General features: G+C 48.1%; 1 protein-coding gene across 2 annotated transcripts in view; it reads right to left on the minus strand.

Annotated features, from left to right (window-relative positions):
- Positions 1 to 3,605: 3,605 nt before the first annotated feature.
- The window catches only part of PBX1 (PBX homeobox 1), a 126,223-nt gene continuing 104,992 nt past the window's right edge, over positions 3,606 to 24,836 (minus strand). Inside the window, exons 6-9 of one of the 2 annotated variants that reach the window (XM_005528680.3) lie at positions 23,310 to 23,469; positions 15,992 to 16,104; positions 14,354 to 14,443; positions 3,606 to 8,150 (exon numbers count right to left, since the gene is read on the minus strand). In XM_005528680.3, coding sequence (XP_005528737.1) covers positions 8,058 to 8,150; positions 14,354 to 14,443; positions 15,992 to 16,104; positions 23,310 to 23,469 — 456 coding nt within the window. In that variant the 3' untranslated portion in view covers positions 3,606 to 8,057. The remainder of the gene's footprint in view (positions 8,151 to 14,353; positions 14,444 to 15,991; positions 16,105 to 23,309; positions 23,470 to 24,836) is intronic. The other variant, XM_014257594.2, reaches the window with a different exon arrangement.

The following is a 24,836-nucleotide window of genomic DNA, read 5'->3' on the forward strand; positions in this document are numbered from 1 at the left end:
TTGCATTCTAAAGAATCATTTCCCCACAAAACGCTAGGAAGAAAACAAAGAGGGAAAAAAAACCCCAAAAACCACCCAAACCAACACAACAAAAATCAGGGAAACTTCTTTTTTTTTTTTTCCCTTCTTTTAAAATGATCTTTCTTTTCTCCCATCCTTTTTCTCTGCTCTGGAGGTTCCTGCAAGCAAAGCCTGTCCCAGCCTCTGGAGGGGGACACGGACTCCACTGCGAGCGAAACCAATAAACCTCTCTCGTAATTTGCACCTTCGGAAGGCACCAGCAGCCTTCATTTGCATTTTTAATTAGCTGGGCTCTCCCTGCGCCCCTCAGCTGCCCTGCCTGGGGTCAGTGATGGCTGCAGGCACCGGGCTTGGGGCTGAATGAAAGGTTTTGGTGGCCCAGAGGATGGGCGAGCTGGTAAGGCAGGGATTGCATTCCTCATTTTTTTTTATTTTTAATTCCCTTTTTATTTTTTTATTTTTTCTTCCTGTTTTTTGATGTATTTTTCTTCTGCTGCAGCTCTGTCCAGCCCTGTCTTTGTGCCATCCATCTGCCCCCCTCCTCTGGGTTTCTTCCTCACCTTTCTCCCATCATGGAGCATCCCCCCTCCCCAACCACTATCCCTGGGTTCCCTCTTCCCACTCAACCCCCGGCACCGCCAGCACACGGAGAGATGCCACAATTCCCCCTTAAAGCCATTAAAACTCTAGCTCATTAGCAATAATTAAAAGGTGCAGCACACATTCTCAATAGCTCATGCCCGGGGGGGCAGGATATTTGTATTTTATTATTTTATTTTGGGTTTTTAAAAATTATTTTATTTTATTTATTATTATTTTATTATTATTTTATTTTATTTTATCATTTTATTATTTTATTTTGTTTTGTTTTATTTTACTTTTATTTATTTTCATTTTTTTTCATTTTATTTCATTTCATTCTATTCTATTCTAATTTTATTATTTGGGTTTGGGCTTATTTTGTTTAATTTAAAGTCTAAATCATCTAAATTCTAAATAATCTTTTATTTTACCTGTAATTTTTTTTAAATCCTATTGTATCTTTTATTCTTTCCTTTAACTGCACTGCAATTTTATTTTACTTTATTTATTTTATTTTACTTTATTTTATTTTATTTTACTTTATTTTATTAAATTTTACTTTGACTTTATTTTATTTTATTTTACTTTATTTTATTTTACTTTATTTTATTTTACTTTATTTTATTTTACTTTATTTTATTTTACTTTATTTTATTTTATTTTATTTTACTTTATTTTATTTTACTTTATTTTATTTTACTTTATTTTACTTTTTTATTTTATTTTACTTTATTTTACTTTATTTTACTTTATTTTATTTTATTTTACTTTATTTTATTTTACTTTACTACTTTACTTTATTTTACTTTATTTTACTTTTTTATTTTATTTTACTTTATTTTACTTTATTTTACTTTATTTTATTTTATTTTACTTTATTTTATTTTACTTTATCTTATTTTATTTTATTAAATTTTACTTTATTTTACTTTATTTTATTTTATTTTATTTTATTTTACTTTATTTTATTTTACTTTATTTTACTTTATTTTACTTTATTTTACTTTATTTTATTTTATTTTATTTTACTTTATTTTACTTTATTTTATTTTATTTTACTTTATTTTATTTCACTTTATTTTATTTTACTTTATTTTATTTTATTACATTTTATTAATTTTTATTTTATTAAATTTCATTAAATTTTATTAATTTTTTAAAATGAAATTTCATGTTTTAGGCACTCCACGGTGCTGGCAGAGGAGGGACACGGGGACAGCCACCACCTCCCACCCACCCCGAGCAGGGCAGGGGTTGGGCAGGGATGGGCTCCCTGCATCCGAGGCACAATAAAATATTTTACTACAAAGCAGAATTACTCCAAAGACTGATGGGCTGACTTGTGAGACCCACTCACATTTATGGAGGTCGTAAGTTATAGACTCCCTGTGAACTGGAGGAAAACATAACCCTGGCCTTTTATAGGCGAAACTTCTGCTGTATATTAAATTCTCCTGCCAGAGAACGGGACTTTACTGCCAGCTGTAACTTTAACACCTCCCAGCCCCTCGCTTAGCAAGGAAGGATTATTAATAATTTGTTTGGTGTTTGGTGTTTGCCACCTCACCAAAATCCTTTTGGAGATTCTGCTGGTGGAATTACGAGGGGCTCAAGGCACGCCGTGCCTTTTTATTTTTCCCCCCTCCCTTTTTCTTTCCTCCTTCATTTTTTTTATAGATTTTGGTCTAAAAATATTGCAATGTGGAATGGAAAAGCGCAGGAGTCGCACCTTGGGGTTGTGTGAAGTCAGGGAAAGAAGGGGAAAAAAAAAATAAAAATAAAAAATCCTACGGGCAAACGAGTGGCGGGGGGAGAAGGGAAAATTTGGGATGGCGAGGGTGAAGCAAACAATCCCATTTGGAATTTCTGGCTTTCCCTTTCATCCATAAGCAGCCAGCAAAGGGGAGGAATAGAGGGAGGAAGATGCTGCATCTGCACAAAAAAATTGGGATTTTTTTGGCAGAGAGAGGCAAAGCCATGAGCAGGGAGAGGAGCCGGCTGCTGACCCCCCAAAAATGAACCCCCAAAAGCATCCTCGCATCCCCTCCAGCACCTCGGGGCCCGGCGAGACTTAACATTTGTGCGTTTGGAGCAGGGACGAGGCTTTATGAGAAGGGAACAGCTGGGAGCAGGCTGATATTTAAACTGGAATTAGGAGGGAGATAATTCCTGAGGCGGGCAGCTCCGGGGGGCTCTGCCGGAGAGCGATACAGTTAATTTGCAGAAGAGCTGGAGGCTGGCCCGAGCTGATATTGCCGTGTTATTTAGAAGAGAAAGGTCAGGCTGGAGATTGAATAATCATTGACAAGAAATCCATGGGGGAGCGGGGCGGCAGCTCCAGCATCCATCCTCTCGCTGCTTTTTCCCAGGGGATTCTTCCCGTCCCATCGGGGTCCCCGTGGGATGGCAGAGGTGTTTGTGGCACACATTTTTCCAGCTTGGGAATCACGGCCACCCCCTCCAGCTGCCCCCTGTTCCATCTAAAATCTCCAGGGACGAGGCAGAGCCGTCCTGGTTTTCGTCCCACGCAAGGGCTCTTTTTAAAATGGCAAATTATTTTTAAATTTAAAATTATTCTCTTTTTCTTCCCAGAAACGTTTTCCAAGTTTTTCCTTTTTTATAAAGTCCCCTTCCCATCCCAGGAAAACAGGAGAGGCTATCGAGCCTTCCATTGCTCCCCAGCCCTTGGTGTGATAAAATCCCTTTTGCAATTAATAAGTTAAAAAAAAAGCAGTAAACGATTTTTTTTTTCCCCACCCCCCTCATGGACAAATAAGCCTCCTTCTGCCCAGGGAAACTGAGGCATGGGGAGAAGCACCAGGGATGCAGATTCCCAAATCACATCCCTCTAGCTCACACCATCCCAGGGTATTTATTGCCTTCGTTCACCCCCACCCTTCCTGCCCCCAGCACCTCATGGGGAAACCCCCGAGGCATCTGCTTTTCTTCTTTTTCCTCCCCAAAAAATACACCAGGTTTGGTTTCAGGGTTTTGTGGGGTTTTTTTTGATTTTTTTTTTTTTTTTTTTTTTGCAACAAAAGAAACTATTTATTTGGAATATGCATTACCAGTACAAATCAGGAAACTGTAAAACCTACACCTTGTTAGTATCGTCATAGAACATAAAAGTTTCAATTGGGATCAGAAAGACAGAGGCCTTTTTTTTTTTTTTCTTTACAGAAGCAGAAAAGCTTAAAGTTTCAAAACCAGGTTGGAACAGAGAGTCTTTTTTTTTTTCCTTTTTTTTTAAGGATTTTTCTTTTTTTTTTCTTTTTTTTTTTAATTTTTTTTTTTTTTTTAATATTTGGAATCCATTAGGAAGAGAGGAGGGAAAAAAAAAGATGGGGGAGAAAATAAAAAATAGAAAAGAAAAAGCATCTCCAAACTGGATCACCTTTACAAGGGACAGAAAGGGCTTTTGCAAGAACAAAAATAAAAAAAGCAAACCGACAAAACCAACCCCCCAGGCAATGTCTGATTTACATCCTCTTAATAATAAAATAATAATAATAATAAAGGTGTACGAAAACAAAAGGACTCCAGGAAACCTTGGGATTAAAAGTAACACCCCAAACCCTAAACTGGTCAGTGATGTGAAAAGCTCAGGTCTTTTTTGTTTTTTGGGAGGAGAAGGAAAATGTTTTTAGGGGAGAACTGAAGTGATGCCAAGCAGAACCCTCCTCAGCGCTTCTCCTCAAACCCCTCTGTGGGATTTGGGGATATTTTGGGGATATTTTGGCCATGTCCCACACGTTGTCCCACCTCAGTAATGCTGACACAGCCAGGGCTTGGGGCCAGGCTGTGAGACCTCATCCTCAGTGGGTGCGATGAGCTCGGAACATTCCTTGCTCCGAATCTTGGGACTCTGGGATGCAGGGAAGAGAAACAATCATCTGCACGTTTTGGGAAGATTTCCTGCTTTTTCATCACTTCCAGGCAGCTCAGCAACACCCCCAGAGTGGAGAATCACCGGAGTTGACTCCCCATCTCCTCCCCAAAATCCCATCTCTTTTTGGAGATGTTATCCCACTGCTCAGCCCCAGAGGATCTGCTGGAGCTGGGATCTGAAAGGAGTGAGGAGAAACCCTCCCTCCACCTCCAAAAAAAACCCCACCACCATCACTTTTCACATCACTCTGCTCACAGCTCAGAAGAGCAGGGGAAGGGGCAAGGCCATCGTCTCGGACAGGTCAAAATAAACTCAGCATCATCATCATCATCATCATCATCATCATCATCATCATCATCATCATAGCCCCCTCCCCCCATCCCAAATAATGCAAAAAAAAAATAAAAATAAAAATAAAAAGGTTCATTTCTGGGTCTCAACGTTAAGAAACATAAAGTGTTAGACTGTACCTATTAATGCTCACTATTCCAACCATTTTTTTTTTTCCTTTTTAAAGTTTTACAAAATGAATTTACCGTCACTTTTTTAAACATTGTGTAAGAAGAAATGAGTGTGCACAACTCTACACTTTTCTAGCATTCTTGAACTAATTCACAAATGCGAGAAAATGGGGGAAAAAAAAACCAAACAACCCAAACCATGGGAAAAAAAACCAAACAAACAAAAAAAAAAGAAAAAAAAAAAAAAGGAGGATGAATGTAGGTAGTTTGATGTTATAAACTATACAGGAATGAAGCGCTTGTTGCCACAGAAAGAACAGGGATGGGACTTTCCCCCTGTTCAATTTTGCGTGCTAAGAGGGTCATTTTTTATTCTTTTATTATAAACACTATTAAATTCCGACTGCGTTTTTGGTTTTTTTTTTTTTTTCTCCTTTATCTGAATATACAAGAACATTCATTATCAAATGTTCGTTATCATCAATACTACAAAGAACGAGACACAAATCGCAAGAAACAATGGAAAATGTTAATAAAGCTGAAAGAATCGTCGAGTTTTTTTTTTGTGATTTTTTTTGTTTTTATTTTTTTTGAGTTTCTGCAGGTTTTTTTTTTGTTTGTGTTTTTTTGTGGTTTTTTTTTTGTTTTGTTTTGTTTTTTTTTTTTTGGTATCGAAGTCAGGTTTTTCTGGGCAGAAAAGAAAAATAATAATAATAAAAAAAAAAGAAGAAGAAGAAAAAAACCCCACAACACTCAGGGCTGGAGCAGGGGAGGAGAATGGGGAGGAGAAACAAAACCCAAAAATTAAAATAAAATTTCAAAAAAAAATAAAAAAGCAAAGAAAAAGGCAAGCAAGCAGCTACGCCAACACAAACTGGAGGGACCAAGTGGGGAACCCAGGAGGGGATTTGCAAAGTACCGTGGAGGAGCAGCGGGGCAGGAGAGGGCAGCCCCAGCGTGGGCTGGCTCCAGCAGCTTTCCCAGCTCATTCCCAGCTGGTTTCCAAGAGGGATGGTGGCATTCCCCCAGGAAGCTCACTGCTGCCGCTCAGGAGAAGAGGCCTGACCCAGTCCTGTGTCCCTGCAACGCTTTGCCAGAGCAGGTTCATGGAAAATAAGCTGGAAGCGGACAAAAGGCAGCGCTGAGGGAGGCCACGGGAAGAGGAGGAGGAGGATGGTGGGAAGGCGAGGAGCTGGGGAAGGAGGGCAGCACCTCCTGACCATCCTTGCTGGAGAAGAACCTTCTCCATGCCCTTAACACTCAGCTGGGGGCAGCCCCGAGCCCCTCATGTCACATCCTGCTGTGCCACAGGTCCCCACTCCTGGCACGGATGGAAGGAGCAGGACAGGACACGATGGCCCTGTGCCACGAGGTGACACTGTGCTGGAGCTGGGGCCACACCACCACTGTGCCCTGCAGGACAAGGACCGGTGTTTTTTCCAGCAGAAGGGTGGAGATATTTTTTGGCAGAGCTCTGATTTAAAATGGTTTCTGCTTAATGCTGCTCGGCGCTGGCGGTTCCCACCTGGAGACCAGCACAAGCAGGGTGGGCACGGACATTCAACAGCGTGAGGTACCGATCCCAAGGGATCCCGGGATCCACCACGAGGTGCCAGACATCCTGCACCCACACCAGTCCCCACCACAGCCAGGGTCTCGATGCAGGCTGGCTCAGCCTCCTCGTGCCCACTGAAAGAACCGATGGCCACGAGTCCCGCCCTGGCACGAAGCTCAGCCCGCTGCCCAGGACAGCTGGTGCTGCCTCTTCCTGCTCTTCCATGAAAGCCACGTCCTCCCAGCATCAGCCTGAAGGGGCAGGATGAAGCCTCGCTTGCCAGCCATCACTGCTTGTCCCAACAGTGGGTCAGAGAAGCTGGGCAGAAAGTCCCATGAGTTCTTCCATGGCCACTGCCCAGGAAACTCCTGGGGGAAATCCACACAGCCATCCCCCAGTGGGGCAGCCCCCCGTCCTGCAGAGCAAATCTGGGGCCTCAAGAGCTACCAGAAGCACCTGAGACACTCACCCCAGCACTTCCAGCCCCTGGCATTCTGCTGCCCATCCCTGACTGCTGGCTTGGCAGGGCTTTGGCAACGCACAAACCTCTGTGGGTCCTGCGTGAACTGGGGAACCCAGCTCCTGCTGGGAACAGGAGCCAAGGCCCCGTGACACTGCCCTCAGAGGAGAACTCCACCACCAGCCTCTCCCGGTGCTGTGAGAGAACTGCTGCTGTTCATCCATCCATGCCTGATCCCACACAGCTCCCTGGAGGTGTCAGCACCTCTGCAATCAGCCATGGCAGCGTTCCCCACCTGCCTCTGCCTCCCTTCCTTCCCTCCTCTTCTCCCCTCCAGCAACAGGCAGGCAGGACAGCAGGGTCTCATGGCTTGTCCAGATCACAGCAGCCAGAGTGGGAGGGATGCTTGGCCGAGCAGGGCTGGGACTGGGAAGTTTCCCCGGGGCTGGGAACGGGAACGGTACCTTTTGGAAGCGAGGGGGAGCACGCTGGCTCCTTCTACGTGCACAGGGGCTGGGCCACCTGCCCTGTCCCTGCAGCAGCCTGGGGACAGCTCACCGGGGCAGGGCTGAGTGCGGGAGGCTGCTGAGATGAGGCAGGAGCGGATTCCCGACGGTGGCAATTCCCTACGGAGAGGTAGCGTGAAAGGAAGGGGAGCAGGGGGCTGCCTGCTAGCGAGGGAGCGAGATGTGACTGAGGAACACCTGTGGCTCCTCAGAAAGACACCCAGCATGAGGCTGTACACTGCTCTGGGGTCGGTTTGTGTGGTGGTGGTGGTGGATTTTTGCTTTTCCTCCTTAAAATCCTTCTACCTTGGGTGGGAAGCGGGGAGGGGAAGGGAGCGGTGTTGTGGCGGTGGCGGGGAGGGGGAGAGCGGCTTCTACCCAGAAAAGAAAGGGAAGAGAGTATAAAGAAGTGTCCAGATTGGCTGAAAAAAGCATCCCGACGAAGAGAAGAGAAGAGAAGGAGTCTTCTTGTGTGTGCTGATTGGGTTCACCTCCAGTCTGACTGCTGCGGTGTTAGGAGAGGCCCCCTCCCCTCCTGCCCCCGCCGGGGCCGGCTCAGCCAGGGATGCAATTTGCTGGGAGATCAGTTGGAGGTATCAGAGTGAACGCTGCCAGGGCCTTCTGTGGGGGAGGTCACCGACGATGGGGTAGTAGCGTCTTGCCAACCTCCATTAGCCTGAAGGAAGGGACACACACACACACACACACACAGAGACATCAGTCACCTGATGACAAGGCACAAACAGCCCTACCCACCCACCTCAGATCCCCTCCCCCTGCTTCTCCCTCAGCTGGGACTGGTGTGGGAGGCAAAGATGTCCCCTCTGACTGCCCCATCCCACCCCAGACCACAGGGCAGATCACCATCAGTGATACAGGGCAGAAACATTTCTGTTGAAAACGGATTTTAGTGCTCACGGAAAGTCCAGCCCTAAAAACAAAACCAAAAAAAATATTTTTCCAGAACCCCAAGCTCTGGTTGTTTGGGGTTTTTTAACCCCTGATTATGACCCTTCTTCATGTGGAACAAAGAAAACAGCAAAACTTCACTTCAGAACCAGCAGCCTGAATGTTATCTGAACCCAAGAGCTGTGAACATGCAAAGGGTCCCATGGAACTGCTGTGCCACAACAGCTCCATGTCCCCACCTCATTGAGAGAAACCGAGCCACAGCACAGCAGAGCTGCCACCACTATATCCCATCCGAGGGTTCATGCAGCAAACCATGGCAGACAACTTGCTTCTTCTCCTAAAAACAGATGCAGAGCCAAATTCTCCAGGCGCTCGAGAGCTGAGCTACCGGAGGGCCCCGGCTGCCGCGGGCAGGAGCCGGCAGCGCACAGAAGCTGCTCCTCTGCGGCTGCCATCCCCTTCAGAGAGGAGCAGATGTCGCACCCAAGCTCCTCTGCTTGCTCTGACATTGATTCAGTGCTTGGCTAATTAATCCTGCCCGAGCACTGCCCGAGCTCCAGTTGGCAGCAGTCGCTGTCCCGCTTTAGACACGCCCGGGCTGCTTTGCCCACTCTGGCTGCCTGTCCCACTGCCTGCTGCATCATCCAACAGCTGGGACACCCCAGAGGGCTCAGGGCAGGAGAACTCCCCATGCTGAGGTGCTGCCTGTGATGGGAGCAAAGAGCTGACAGGCACGAGAAGCCACGTTTGAGGAGTCACACCAGCTGACAGCGGGACACGCACAAAGCAGGAAAGACAAGAGGTGTGTGCACACCCCTTGCTGTGCCCCTGCGCTCTTCCATACGTGCATGGGAGCAAAGGGCTCCAGGCAACAGCAAGGAAAGCAGGAATCACCACCTCAGCTTGCTCACAGGTTAGCAAACCCCACTCTGCTCCACCTTGGGCGCAAGTGTGACACCAGACGACGCACGAGCATCGCCAGCCCCGTGTCCCCCATGCCCACTGCCCCCAGAGCCAGGCCCTGACCCACCATCCCTGCGCTCCCCAAGAAGCAATATCCACCCTTACACATCTTGGACTGCTGCAAGAGGCAGCAATTACTGTAGATTATCAGCCCGACAATGACAGGCCGCGTAAAGAGAGACACAGAGCCAACTCCGCCGCCCCGAGACTGGCATATTCAAGTACACTTAGGACATTAATAGCAATTTACGTGCCATCAGTGAGAGAGAACCACAATAGCTGTGCTGGCAGCCTCTTATTACCAAGCCTGTTATTTGTTGGAGTTACAAGCTATAATCACAACAGAAACTTTCAAAACCCTTATCTTCCGTGACGCACCAAATCTATTTCAGAGCCGTAATTGCTATGTCACCGGAGAGTTTGCTGCTTAATGCACTCAGATGCCATTTAGTGTTTGCAGGGTCGTTACGGCGAGCAGGAGGGGGGAGAGCGGCGGGGGCCGTGTGGAGCAGGGCTCTGGCCCTATTGTGCTCGACTATTTTTAGCCAGGCTTTTTGCCTGCCAGCCACAGAAGCAAGCGAGCGGCGGCTTCGTGTTCGGCACCCTGCTCCTCCCCAAAAATCCATGGAAGGTATTGCGGATTGGGAATGAGCCTTCCTGTGCTTCGGGGAATTTGGGTGGCTGGACGCAACCTTGGTGGTGGGAAGTCGAGGGAACGCTGGGGAGAGGCCGTAAGTTGTGAGTCAAGTGATGAAAAGGAGGACCCAAGGCTGGCTTGTGACATCTTGACACCATCCTCTGGTATGGAAAAGTCCTCCATGAGAAGGCCAGATCCTTCCCCCGGGCAGAGGGCGTCCAGGAACCATCCCCAGTCATCCTGGAGTACGCTCCACCGCGGCGTGCATCAAGTGGGATTCATCCAATTCCACCCAGATGGCTTCACCTCTTCCAAGCAAGGAGATCCCCCGGGGTTTGACTGTAGTAAATCGGTTGGGATCTCCCTCATGGACAAGGGAGTCTTTTGAGGAGGCTGCTGCTCCTTGCAGAGCCCCTGCACACGGCTGTGACTTCTTCAGGAGGGGCAGATGCCAAAGACAGAGCAGCAGTCTCTGGGACATCTCTCCAGATGTCACCTTCTGGTGCCAAAGCACAGGCAAAGCCTTGGTGACTGTCCAAATCTGGAGCCCCAGTGAAAGATTGCTGAAGCAACTGGTTTTGGTGCCCAGTTCCACAGGTCTCAGCGTTTTTGTCACCTCCAGCAAGTCTGGCTGGCTCCCTGCCCGGGCCTCCTACGTGGGGCTGGGAGATGACTTTCTGCCAATTTTTAAAGGCACATTCTGCTTAGCACAGAGGCTGTCTCAGCACCCCACCTCCTGTGACCAAATCCTTGTCCCACCAACAGTGGCAGAGGGCATCAGGTCAGCCTCCAAAAGTACCAGGTATGGGCCAGTCTGACAGAGCAGCCTCAAAGGTGCTTCTCTGAGTTTCTAAGACCTTTTGTCACGCACTGAAGGTCTCAGCACACACCAGAGAATCCAGCCTTGTCAGGACATCCCTTCCCAAGGGTCACAGCCAGGCATCCCTGGCCATCAGAACACACCAAGGCATTTCTTATGGTTGGAACTTGTGCACTTGAAGCCCTGCCAGACCAACTCCCATAGCCCAGCCATGGTGGCCACGACCACGAACCAAAACTTGACTGTGACTGTGAACTGCAGCTGCCTGAGGAACAGAGCAACAACTTTTTTTTTTTCCCAAGGCTCAACTTTTTAGAACGAAAGATCTCGGGTCAAGTAAGGAGCTCCCAGTTTTTTCCTGTACCAATCCTTGCTGACAAGAGTGGATCCAAAACTCCCTGTCACACCCTGCCACTGGCCACCACCATCCAGGTCACACACACACACTGCTCTGTGAACAGGCACCAGTCTCCACAGCAGCAGTTTTAAATAAGAACCTTCACTCTCTGACGAACTTTAAGAACAGCTTGTCATTTTTACATGTTTAAATCATCTGTAAATTACATTGAGTCCAAACCCAAATTTCTGAAAGGGCTTTAAAGTGACTGTAGTTCACTCATTGATTAGCATGTGGGGAAAGTAGAACACTTGGTGGATTTACAGCCATAGGGCAGCAGCAGGAAAGGTGATGTTTTGGGGTAGGACATTCCAGAGGACTGTGGCAACAAAGATCCAATCAGTACTGGAACTCAACAGAACCTGAGCTTTCCTACATGCTTTGAAACCCCTGGGCTTGGGAGACCTCCTGGATACAAATGTGGACCCCCATGAACACTGTCCTGACAGCCCAGACATTTAACAACTCTCACTTCACGGTGCAAAACCCTACAGCCTCAGTTTGTCAAAAGGGGTGGCTCACACCCCAAACCTCCTGAAAGGTTTCTTCTCAGACATCCAAGGCTGGGTATCCTCAGGACAGCTCCTGTCTCCAGCACTGCTGGGACCAGCGCTGTCCCCACCTGTGAAGGAGAAGGCCCTGTTCTCCCTCTGCCATGGCCGTGGGTCACGGCGCTGGCGCTGGCTGGGACACTGCCCATTATCCTGCTAACGATGCAGAACCGACTCCAGCCCTCCCCGCCCTGCGGAGCAGCCTGTCAGCCACAGCAGCAGAGCCACGCAGGGAACTGGGCTTTGGGTAGATCCCTCTTCTCAGCTGTCACGACTTACACGCGTTTAAAAATTCATCCTCCATCAAGGAAGGCAAACCCCGAGCGTTGTCTCCCCTGCCAAGGTTTCCAGCAGTGGAGCTGGGCAACCTGCCGCTGACTTCCCGGTGCTGACGGGCTCCAGGGATGACTTAACCTCAGCCCCGTGCAGACATCATTGTGACAGGGCTCTTGACTAGGTTTCGGCTCATCTCCTCGCAGCAGCTCACGGGGACGCTCGGGTGATGCGGGGACGGCAGCTTTCTGTGTCACCATCAGCTTTGCTCCGCGTTCCGCTGCCCCTCCTCGGCATCAGAGGGTTCAGGGAGAGGCAGGGAAGCCCTGCCTGTTGGAGACGGTCACCCTGCCTGCACTGAGGAGTTCCCCAGCACCAATGATTCCAAAAGGGCAGCCACACTTCAGGGTGGACAAACTGGGATCTGTTCAAGGGACCTCACTGGATAGGAAGACATTAAGTGACAATCAGGCTGGGGAACACTGGCTGGGATACAGGGAAAACAAACAGGCAATCCGGGGGGTGCTTGCCAAACTGCCTGCTCAGCTCTGGGCTCCCTGCCTCATTCCCCATGCTTCCCACAGCTTTATGGGGAATTGAGGAGTCACCCACACTGTGCAGTCCCTTTGCCAACGTGCCCCTATCTTGCCAACGTCCAATATGGGTCAGTTTGGGTTCCCACCGTCCCGGAAAACCAACCTGAGAAGACATCAGATGCCAAACATTCACCAGTTCTCATTGATACTCATGGGAACATTGGTTCTCCCACAGAGAACCACAGCCAGAGACATCAACCCAGCTCTCCATCTCCTATTCAGCTTTTGATTTTTCACTCTCTCTTCCTTATCCTCTCCCCAGTCACCCCATCCCTGCCTCATAATCTCCGGCAGCAACCCTCCCCCCCAAATTTTGGCTTAACCCAGCCCACTGTTATTTTCCAAGCCAACTGCAACTGTAATCAGCTCAGCCTCTTTCCTTGGGGGTATTTTAATTTATACAAAAGTATCATCTCTTATCATGATCAGCCTGCGATTCATTTACTCTCCGAGTATTAAAAAGCCAGAAAGGGAATAAATTCAGCGCACGGAGAAATTAATGCGGAACGATAGGCTCTTTCATGTGGCATTTCCAAGTGCCGTTTTTGCAAGGGGCTTATGTAATGAGACATAATTATCTGCACATGTTCAATTACATTACTTCACAAATCCTCCCTGCCTCTGCCTCCTGACGTCAAGCCGCCCACTAAGCCCTGGCGCCCGCAGGAGAGGGGAGCAGAGCCCCCCGTCCCAGGGCACCCCTCTCCCTGTCCTGCAAGATGGTCCCACGCCAGGTGACAAATGGCCCAGTGGGACTGGCTGGTGCACCATGCTGGGGTCTGGGCTGCAGGACCACCATCCCACCCAGATATCATCACCTCTTTGACGAGTTCAAGACCACCCTATCTCAGCCATCAGCGTCCCCATGTCCGAGGCCAGCCGCCTCCTCCTCTGCGCCACCCCGGACACCACTGCCACCACCCACTCGGCGCTCACAGCCTCCTTTTCCAGGCTGCCCTCCTCTCCCAGCTTGCTGTCACCGCCGCTGAGATGGTGGACGATTGATCTGAGAAATGAAGTTGGATTGCTGTCCCGAATCTACACTGGGTTCTCCTTGTGTGTGTCTGATCGATTTCCCCCTGTGCGACACAGCTTGTCGCTACGAATTTTCATGCTAGTCAGAACCCGCCAGCGCACCCAAGAACAAGGAGAAGATGCTCCAGAGACCGCCCTCCCCCTCACATCCTCCCCCAGCCCGCTTGGGCGAGGTTTTCTTGGGTTGACGTTGGTTGGCTTTGTGGGTATTTTTCCTCCTTTCACTCGCAGCCGCTCTCGCCGCGCTCTCGGACGCCGGCCAGGGATGGGCTATTTTTAGCCGGCCGCTCCGGGATGGTGCCACCAGCACGGAGCCACCCCTGGGCCGGGGCGTCAGCGGTGACATTCCCCACCGTGGTTACAGGAGGTGTCACCTGTTTAGCAGCTCCTGTCGGCCGAGCGCGCGTGGCCGCAGGTGCCGGGCGAACGCTGATGGGCTGTGACAGTCCGAGACGCCAGCTGCCTGCACGCAGCCTGCCCCGGCGCCACTTTTTTTGTGGGCAAAGCTCCGCCGCTGGCGTGACCGATACAGAAGCGATGAACTAGGTGACCGTAAAAGCAAAGACAAGTCCTACTAAGTGGCATTCTGAGCCCTATGGCTTTGAAATAATTGGTAGTGAGAGAATAAAAATGAAAAAATAAACCAAAACAACAAAACCCAAAAGACCAGAACCCAAGCCTGTTTTTTTTCTTACACTGATGCCCTGCGGACTATACATCTGACTTGCCGCGAGTCCGTCACTGTATCCTCCTGTCTGGCTGATAACATGGCGAAGGGTATCCACCTAAACAGACCAACAACAACAAAGACACAAATTAGAGGGAAGGAAAGGTTAGTGGCCAAAGCTGCTTCCGTTCATCTTTGGCAAGATAAAAGCAAACAAGCGGTCACAACAATAATCACGGTCATCATCGTAATCAAAATAAAGGTATATATTCGAAGAGGGATAAACGAGAGCCGCAGTTGGTCTTGTGGAGAGAGATGAGCCAGAGGACCTCTCCTGCCTCTCTCACCATCCCCTGCCCGCCCCAGCAGCCCTGTCACACTCTCCTTGGTCCCATGTCCTTTGACAAAAAGAGTGGGGAGGGAGAACAGCGTGACAAGCGTGGGGTGGCATCTCCTGGAGCACATCGCTGCAGCCATCTCCACCACCGTGCTCAAGGACCCACCTTCCTACCCCTACCCCCTTCCACCCTTGACCCCGAGCACTGCTCACGGCAGCAGAAGGAGATCTTTGGAGCTGGCTGAGCGCCTTCGCTGTGGAGGGCCCAGAAAGGAAATATACCTACCATGGCAAAGGCACCAGCAGCGCTCCTCTGGGTGCCCCGTTCCTCTCCCTCACACCCCCAGCCCAGCCCCAGCAGTGGCACATGTGGTGAGCACGTCTCACCGCCCAAGGATGATGTGTGCTCCACGTCCAGCCCCACGGGGGAGCAGCCTCGGCTTTAGAGAGCTATCCTTGCCCAATGCAGAAGTGTCAGAGTGGCTGTCGTCTCTCAGCACAGAACAGAGCCTTAGATGCCAGAGAGGGGGCTCGTGGCATATCTGGACATCGGATGGGAGGTGGGAGATCTGAGTGAGGTCGTGGCTATTTTAAATTCTTTCTTTTTGCCCCAAGCATGGGCTGATGTTTCAACAATGCTGTTCAAAGCTCCCTTGCTCTCTCCTCCTGGTATGTGCAGGGGTGGTGTGAGTGCCTGTGCTTTGGGGAGGTGGGGGGATGGTCAAGGCTGGCTTTTAATTATAAAAAAATAATTAAAAAAAAATTATCTACATATTTGAACATTTATTGCCTTTCAGTAAACACCTGGTTTGGCATCAAAGGAGTAAGTGGAAGTCTTGTAAAACGAGACACCAGTCCAAACATCTGGCCCATTCCCTTGGAAGAATAAAGCAAGCAGAACCTAAACCTGAGCTGCTTTTGTTTGACTTTGTGCCTATTCTTCTACACCTTCTCTCCTCCTAGCACGACTATCAAGCCAGAGCCAAATGCATTCACAAAGTGTGGGCAAGTCTCCTCAAGACCATGGTTGTTGGTTTGGTTGGGTGTTTGGTTTCTTTTGGATTGTTTTTTTTTTTGTTTGGTTTTTTTTTTTGTTTTCTTTTTTTGGTTTTCTTTTTTTTTGGTGGTTGTTCCTATTGCTTTTTTTTTTTATTATTTTTTTTTCGGTTTGGTTCGCTTTTTTTTTTTTTTTTTTTTTTTAAAAAAGTGTTGGTTGGTTGATTTGTGCTGGTTGAGATTTGCTCTTTTCAGAGGAGAGGGAGAAGTGCCAATACAAAGGCTCCTCCAACACTAATGCATTCACTGGCAGTACATCGGATGGGTCCCTACCTGTGACTGCACGTTGGCTCCAACCTGGGCCCCTTGGTAAGAATCCCCATTGAGAGACTGCACGCTCATGAACAAATCTCCAGAGTTTGACATGTTAAAAGAACTGGAAGAACCTGGAAAGGAAAGAGTGAGGCACCTGAATCACAGAAAGGAAAAAGATCCACCCCATGACTCTCAGCCAAGAGGAAGGAACAACATGCAAAGCAACCACAAAAACAAAACACACAGTCAGGTTAGTAGTATGAAGAACAGAGCAAGCAAAAAAAAAAAAAAAAGGATGCACTCTTGAGGTTATTCAAAGCCACATGTTGTTACAGCTCAATGCCAAGAACATTCTTCAACAGCTCCTCAGCTGGAGGAAGGATTCCTCATGCTTTTGACTGAGACAAACAAAACACAGCCTGGAGGATTTGGATAGCATCAGAATCCTTCAGACAGCTTTGAAGGATCTCGGTTGTTGGTGTCCACCCAGCAAGACTGCACTGGAGACCAGAATTACCCAGACAAGCACTGCTATCAAGAGCAGAAACCTTTGCAGCAGGTAAACCAAGCCCATGCTGAGAAGCTCAGAACAAGCTGGGTAATTCTTGCCTGCACTGCTCCCTGCAGGGTGAGACATCCAGAGCCCATCCAGCCCCACAGCCGGAGCTTTGGCTGAGCCACAGGGGGCTCTGCGAGGGAGCTGTGCATGGGGTTTGCCTTCAGGACATCAGGAGCCCATCACTGGTGGGAACTGCAGAGCACCAGGAGCAAAGGCTCACAAAAACGTCAAGGCACCTGGGTTAGACTCCCAGTGCCCATCACGCTGGCAAAAGTCTTTCATTGTGATGGCCCGTGAGAGAACACGAGGGTGTCGCAGCTCTCCTGGGCCAGCTGCCCCAGAAGAATAAGCTCTGTAAGCAAATTCCCCACTGCATGCACCAGTCGTCAGTGTTATGCTAAAAAATTGTAACAGAGAAGACAACTGGGTGGGATCAGGAGAAAAAGAAACACAAAAGAAAAAAATAAATCCCGCCTCTGCAGAAATTAAAAGTTTTATGCTTCCAGCTTTGAGATATCTGAGCACCTCCTCAACCACTTAACAGAAGAAACAAACCCATCATGTAACTGGAAGGCAGGGAAGGCAGCAAGGGGGTTAAAAATAAATAAAAAGGTTTTATGGGATTATTTCAGAATTTATCGTGCAGATCAGCGCGTTAAGTGTGAGACAGCTCAACGTGCAAGGTTTAGTTATACATGACGTTAGCCTTGGAAAGGAGAGACTTCAGGGGCCCAGGTCAGCTATGCTTTCAGCTCCAGTCCCAAATACACTCTCAGCATCTACACTGTCATTTTCAGCTTGGAAGACTGGCAACCACAGTCCTGGTGGAATTGCCCAACTATGGCTCATGCGTACGCTCTGAGAAATGCCTGGCAATCCCCCTCCCTTTGCTGGAGAGGGAAGAAATAGGGACAGATCCCAGCTGTGCCCTGGAGGTGGAGCAGGAAGGCTCCTCTGAAGGAAGCCACCTCTGACAAAGGTCAGGGAGCAGGTGGGAGGGCTGTGCTGGAGATTTCATGTTCACTACATTCCCTGCTGCTCTCTTAGTGACCGGCTCTTTTGTCAGGTGCCGGCGGTTCTCAGAATCAAAGGAGAGCAGAAAAATCACTGCTAGATACAACACCCAAGGCAGCCAAGAGAAAGACTCATCTTGAGCACAGCGAGTCTTGGATCAGGACCCTCCCACCGGTGCCTGACAAGAGTGAAGCCAGGAATAGCTCATTGTCTGTGCTCACTGTCAACCTGCCCAACCTGTTCCAGAGAGCAATCCCACGGCGCTGCGTGAAATAACCGGGACTAGTCAGGAGGCAGCTGTAACCATCACCTCCTCTGCTCAGCTGGCAAAGGGCTCCTGTCACTTCCCAACCTCTCAGGTTACTTGCTGTTTTAAAGGCAAAAAACCTAGAGAAATGAGCTAGCAGACTGGGGCCAGCCCACCCTGACAGTGCTCAGCCTTAAGTGTGAAGATAGGCACGTTTCACACACACCAAGATGCTTCCAAACCCATTTTCTGAGTGATTGCCTTGACCACCTTAATAAAAGCACAGGGCAGTAATGCAGCTTTGTGCATTAAGACTCTGCAGCCACTGCTCACCAGAAGCAGAGAGTATTTCCCTCCTCATTTCAGGGGAGCAGAAATCTTTGAGATCACACAAATAATCAGTGGCAGAGCTGGAAAGAGAACTCTAGAATCCCTTAGCACCTGGCATGGCACTGCTATCGCTCTGCCCACAGCTGAGCAACATTTCATCCCACCTTCCCCTACCAAAGGAAAATTATAACAACAGTAACAAATAAAAATGCCATAAACTTAACTGATATTTTATTGAAACTTAACAAACCTGGCCATAAAATTGAGGCTGGGAGGGAGGAAATAAAAATAAACAAACATCCACAAACTCTAGTTCTGAAGAGCGACGGTGTCTTGGAAATCATGAGGAACGCTGGAAATGTCACTTACAAGATATACACTGCTATTGGCAAGGGGTGTTTTTACAATATATGTGCATATCTAAACGGTAAATATGTCTTGCTGCTGATGTGGATGCAGAGATAAATATGCGCATACCAATGGCCCTGCGTGTATGGATGCATTTGGATCAGAGCTGTAATTGCAGAGCCCTCTGCACCACTTCAGCACTCACCATGCCCAAAAATTACAGTAGCCCAAAGTCTTGGAGACATGGCTAAGCTGGGAGAGGGGGCAGCAGTGTGAAGAGCCCTGAAAATTTAGATTCAGATGTCCTCCACAGAGGTAAGATCCAGGAACACAAGTCAAGTCCTTGCACTAGAGGAGGACCCACGGTGAATCTAACCTGTCCCTCTGAAATGTTCTTTCCCTGAATGCACCACAGGCTTTCGATGGCTGTAATTTGGTCTGGGGTTCCTCAGGAATTGAGAGGTTGTGAATGAGAGCTCATCTTCGAGTTTGTGAGCCCAGGAGGAAAGTGCTCTGATCTTGGCATGGAAGTCCCTGGAATTATTGTGGATAGACAAAAATATCAGAAAACCCATGACTTGTAGCAATGTAGAAGAGTGTTTCATCTTCAGCATCCACACATCTTTTTCAAGCCAAGATCTATCCCCACTATTCCTTGGTGCTGAGTTTCTATCAGGGCTGCACCAGCTTCAGAAAGAGTGCTGGAAATGTCTGAGCAAACTCTGGCAGTCAGATCTTGCCCTGGGTGAAAGCCTGCATCAAAACAATGCCTTCTCAGAGATTTCTTCCACCCCTAACACCTCTGATGAGCAAAGCCCACCTAAATTTTGCCTCCATTTCAAAAATCTTCACAAGCTTGACCGCTGATACTTCTTGCACCGCTTTTCCAGCTCTTCAGAGTTTCTTCTCCAGCTTCTCCGATATCTTCTGTGTTCTGACAGTCTCAACTTCCACCTCCAATTTTCCAGGACCTCTAGTAAGTACTTTTCTCTAAAGTACCTGACAATTTAAATGGTACCACGAATAAACAAACAGGGTAATGGTGTTCACTGAGCTGAAATCAAGCCATCCTCATCTGCTGCCTCATCCCACCTACAACCACCAAGAGAGATCCAGCACACTGAAGCTCTGAAATGACTTTGGTCATGTCTACAAGATTCCTAGTTGAAGTCAGCAGCAGTGACACACACGCATTGAGAGCATAAGATTTATGCCTCTTGTGATTTTTTGTGGTGTCTTTTGTTTTTTGGTCTTTTTGTGTGTGTTTTTTGGCCATTTTTTTTCCCCATGACCAAAAATGAGGGAAGAATGAGGTGATGTAGCTCCTTAGCTGGACAAAGCCATGAAGTAGGTCCAAAAGCCAGGGATGATCCAGCAGGACATTTGTTCTTTTTCACTTGCCAAACAACATTGAGGACAGTGAAGCCAGGACCAGAACAGTCTCTGCTGAAGCAGAGTCCTCTCCAGTGGTGTGTTGTGGACACAAATGGAGGAGGGCACTGAAGACACCTGTGCTTGATGAAGCACATTTCCAGGCAACAGCTTCACAAGGAGATTTTTACAAAACAAAAGGATGAGCAGGTGAAAAAAAAAAACAAAACAGCTCAGGACAATTTTGGCTGCTCTGCATTCAAGATTTCACTGGATGCCATCACCTGTGTGCGGCCCTTGAGGACTCTGGTTGGCAAAAGGGTCTGCCCACATAAAACAGCTTTCATTTGCCATGTGGTTTTTGTGCTGAGATTGTCCAGGAAATCAAAGTGAGGATGGGGAGTTGTTAGCCCAAATGAGCCAGACTTCTCATCTTATTTGAACATCTGGCTGATAAAGCCCAACCGCGCGTATTCCGGATGAAAAGGTGTTTGACATTCAGGCCTGGGTGACTGAGGATGGGGGACCTTGCTCTGAACGTGCCAGATGGCCAAACAGATGCAATCCTTGCCCTTGTCAATGTGTGGCCAATCTCTTTGACTGACTGTAGCCATTCACCGATCTCCAGTAACATGGGCATCAATGAGAGAACAGATGGGTCTGCAAAGCCACAGCAGAAATGAATTTAGCTCCTGTCCCAGGTCCCATTGCATCCAGCTCCACCTCCTCTTCCAACATCATGGCCCTCCAGGGACTACACTGCTGGTCATTTCTTTCTCATGACCTGTCCTCTGCTTAATTTCTTTCCACACGCCCTATAATGTATTTAAACCAGAAAGTCCTACAAATTCCCTTTGTTCAGGCTACTTCCTCACCAAAGTCTCAGCCAATCATCTGGGAACAGAAAGAAGCCCACAGTGTAAGAGGAGAGGCATTGGCCATCTTAGTTCTTCACCTCTTCATTGGCTTCCATGATCCTCCCTGGAGAATTCAGAACATCTGGTGGCTCATGGTCCTGGACACAACTGTCCCAGTCTTTCTCAGACAGGTATTTCAGACCTAGCAGGTACAGGTGTGCTTCTTGCTGCTAGGACCTACAGGACACCTCGAAGCAGGAGAGATCACAGGATGTCCTCAGGACGTGTCTTTGTCCCAGGATGTGACAATGCAGGGGACTGAGCTGTTACATCTGCATGGTTCAGCTGGGAGGATCTCGACTGTCAGCAGATAAAAATCACGCGCAATTCCAGCTGTCTTCTCAGGAGAGGACCTCCAAGGACACCCAAACCCACCACCTCTGCAAGGTGAGCCAGAGCAAGTGGGGCCTCCTCGTTGCTCTGCCACTGTTTCAGCATTACAGGCAGGATGTGGGACCTGGGCCAGGTTAGGAACATTTTATTTCTAAGCAGAAGAAGGATCTCTGTGGCCTGCAAGCTCCCCTCGCTCTGCTTTAGCACCGCTGACACTTCAGGCACGTGAAAAGAGGTCAATGACTCCAGACTGCAGACAAGTGAGCCACAAAGAGGACCCAGGAGCTCAAGTTTTCCCTGTTAATAACAGGACTGTTTGTCCTTTCTTGAAAGCATGGTGTTATCCAGGGATTATCTCAGCTGTTTACTGCAGGGCACTGGCCAATTTATCTCTGAAACAAGCGCCTCACTGCCTGTGGGGAAGGCGAGGAAACAGCCTTGCTCTGGAGCACTATTTAACTGGTCAGGAACTGAGGAAATGCTTATTCTCCTACGTGCAGCCCAGAGCCAAACCCACTCAGGCAATTTGAAGCTGTTCCCTTGCTATTCCAGGCCTTTGGGATCTGTCTCCTGCTGAAGAAAGAGGAAAAGAAGGGAAGCTGCTTCTCTTTGGGGCAGACTGATCACAGGCAGCAGGCCTCTCCCTCAACACACACAATTCTGCCCTCTCCAGCACAATTCCCTCCAGCCTTTTCCACAGCGGGTGTTAACATCAGGAGAGCCCACCTGAGCAGGTATTTTGTGTGAGCTCTTTGGAAAGAATGACATTTTTGAAAATGCAGTTAAATCTTCATTAGTTGAGAGAACGGGAGGGGAACAAAAACCCCACCAAACCAAAAAGAATCAAACAAAACTGCAGTGAAACTGTCTCTGCAGAGCTCTGCTGCATCCACCTAAGCCCTCAGAGCACCTGAGCCAGAGCAGACACCCCTGGGTGAGGAGGAGGTGGGAGAGATTGTCCCACTGCTTCCTCCCTTTGTTTGACCCCTGGCTCTCCACCTTCCACTCAAATCCTCCAGAGCCAGGGGTGTTTCTGGAGCGTGATTCCCCTGATCAGAGGCAGGGTTATGCTCACTCCTGCTGCCCACCATCCTCTTTGCTCCCTTCCTGCCTCTCTGGTGACACCAAGCATCACATCCCCAGGGAAGGGCGCTGTGAGCAGACACTCAGCCCAAAGGCTCAAGAGTGGCACGTTCCCACTCTCCCTCCCACCCCTAAAAAGAAAACAGGCACACAGATATTTGCATGGATTACAAGTACATGGAACCCATGAAGTTTTTGGGGTTTTTTTTCCCCTCTCCTTGTAAACAAATCCCAATTTTCCATTGCTCTTGGATCCGCAGCCCCTGATTATTTTGGGTTGGCCAACCTTGCAGCAGGCACCACACATTGAACTGAGCATCATTCTCTAGCAGAGGAGTTGAAATCTGGGCAAAGTGCTCTGTGCCTTTGACTCTCAAAACAAACAAATGGAAACCACAGCAAATGGGAAGGAAAGGGGGAAAGGGAAGGGAACGACCCATGAACTTCTCTGGATTGCACTGACACAAAGGGAAAATAAAATTCACACAGAGCACACTCTTGCAGGTGATCCAGACACTGTCATGTAAGCAATCAAAGAGATAACCACAACAGAAAGAAAATCAAAGGATAAAAATTTACCCAAAAAACAACCCTCAAAATGGCATGAGATAGGACATCTCAGAGATGCTGGGGTTTATCCATTAGGATCACTCATGCTTTCAGTCCCGGTGAAATAAAATCATTACACAATAACTTTTCTATTACTTTTTTTTTTTTCTCCCCCACAAAGTGCAAGCAATCCCAACAACAGTTTGTGGACCACTTTTCTGGTTTTGTGTTTACCATCCATGCATATAACCCCCCACCACAGCACCATCAGTCACAAGGTCTGACCACATCCTTTTTTCCAACATCAAACAGAACAGGGAAGGGGAAGAGGGAAAAAAGGAGAAAATAGGGAGAAAAAAGCAAAGAAAATAAAGTAACCCCCCCACAAAAAACCCACCAAACCAAACCCATTTCCCTCTTTTGGTTTGTTTTTTTTTTAAGACCACAAAAGTGAGCAAACCAAACCCAGAGAATAAAATCCAAAATAACCAAAAGGAGAAAACGAGAGAGATTAGAGGGAGAGGGGAGAACGAACAGAAAAACCCAACACTAACAACCCAAAATAAAAGAAAAATAAAAACTAACCAGCTGAATTGGGAGTTGAGGGTGAGTTAGCCTGGCTTCCATGGGCTGACACATTGGTAGCCGTGACAGCCGTTTTGGCAGCATAAATATTGGCTTCCTCTTGAAATTTACCTATGTTCTTCTTGTACCGGATTCTCTTATTTCCAAACCAGTTTGATACCTAGAGCGAGTTCAAAAGACAAGGATGTTAAGGTTTCACCTCTGCCAGGTGCACCTGGGTGAGGAAGGTGGATTAGTTCAGGTGAAGCAGTGCAGATTCTTTCCTCCCCTCCTTTTCTAGCACCTTCCACCCGTGTGTGCCACGCCAAGCCCAGGAGAGGTGATGGGATCCCCTTGGGAGCACTGGGTTTGTGTGGATGGAGCTGGCTCTGCTATGGATGGGATGCTCCACAGGAACCACTAGAGGAACCCCATAAAAATCTTAAAATGGATTCAAAAAAACACGACAAAGTCAAATGACCCCGAAATTGCACGATTTGAGAGCAGGTATGTGTCATTTTTATTTCTCTCCCCCTCAGTATGCCTTTGATGGGATAGATGCCCTGATTACCAGCACAGCTGAGAGGGAGAACACTCAGAGAACTGACTGAGGCCCGGCTGACACACAAAATTGCCTCAGTATCACCAAAGCTCTCTTTTGACCCATCTGAGGGGAATCAGGGCACAAAGCCAGAAGTGGATGCTCTTTGTCTGGCTGAGCTCGGCTTTGCAAGGTTTAGCATGAGCCACTGCATGAGCCAGGAACTTCAGGGGAAGGGTGGAGAAGGAGCACAGGACTTGTCCTAAAACCTAACTTTGGTCCCAGGAAAGAAGTGTGTGCCTTGGGAAGGGGTGGAAGATGGAAACAGATGTTTCCCCTGTGTTTGCTGGTGATATTCCTGTTCACTCCTGGGCACTATCTCACACTGAACTATTTCAGAGAAAACATGGGAAAGATTCAACCCTACAGCCTGAGAAGCAGCTCTCAGCTTCTTCTTCATCAGCACTGAGCACAGAGAATCAGGGTAATGTCTTCCTATGTGCAGGTCTCTCAGCAGAAGACAATTTCCAGCCACTACTGACTTTGTCTGAGAGGGCTTATCAGGATAAAGGGACCTGGAAAATGAGGAGGATGCTGCAGCTCTCCAGAAAAGCTCCAACACTCCTAGAATAGCTTGGAGCTGCAATCCTGAGCTAGAAAGACCAACTCCTTCAGTGAGATTTCAAGGACATTCTCCCTTTGCTTGCTGGTGAGCAAGTACATCAGTGCTCCCTCTTCCAAATGAACTGAGCAAGCACCAAAGACACAGAAGACAAAAATGGATGCTCATCCTTTGAAGCCCATGATTTTTCCCTTATCTTAGGGAAATTGCTTGGGCTTGGGTGTTGGTAACAAACCCATAAGCTTTTATTCCTTTGCTGCTTTCTATCTGCAGTGCTATTAGAGCGTTCAGCAGCTTCCACACATTTAATGGCTACTGAGCTACAGGCATCCAACCCTGCAGAGCAGGAAAGAGAAAATACGACCTGCAGAAAATGTAATCAGCA

Source organism: Pseudopodoces humilis, chromosome 10 (genome assembly GCF_049639895.1).
Source record: "Pseudopodoces humilis isolate 2021_Gansu_Grassland_sample_001 chromosome 10, ASM4963989v1, whole genome shotgun sequence".
Taxonomy (NCBI): domain Eukaryota; kingdom Metazoa; phylum Chordata; class Aves; order Passeriformes; family Paridae; genus Pseudopodoces; species Pseudopodoces humilis.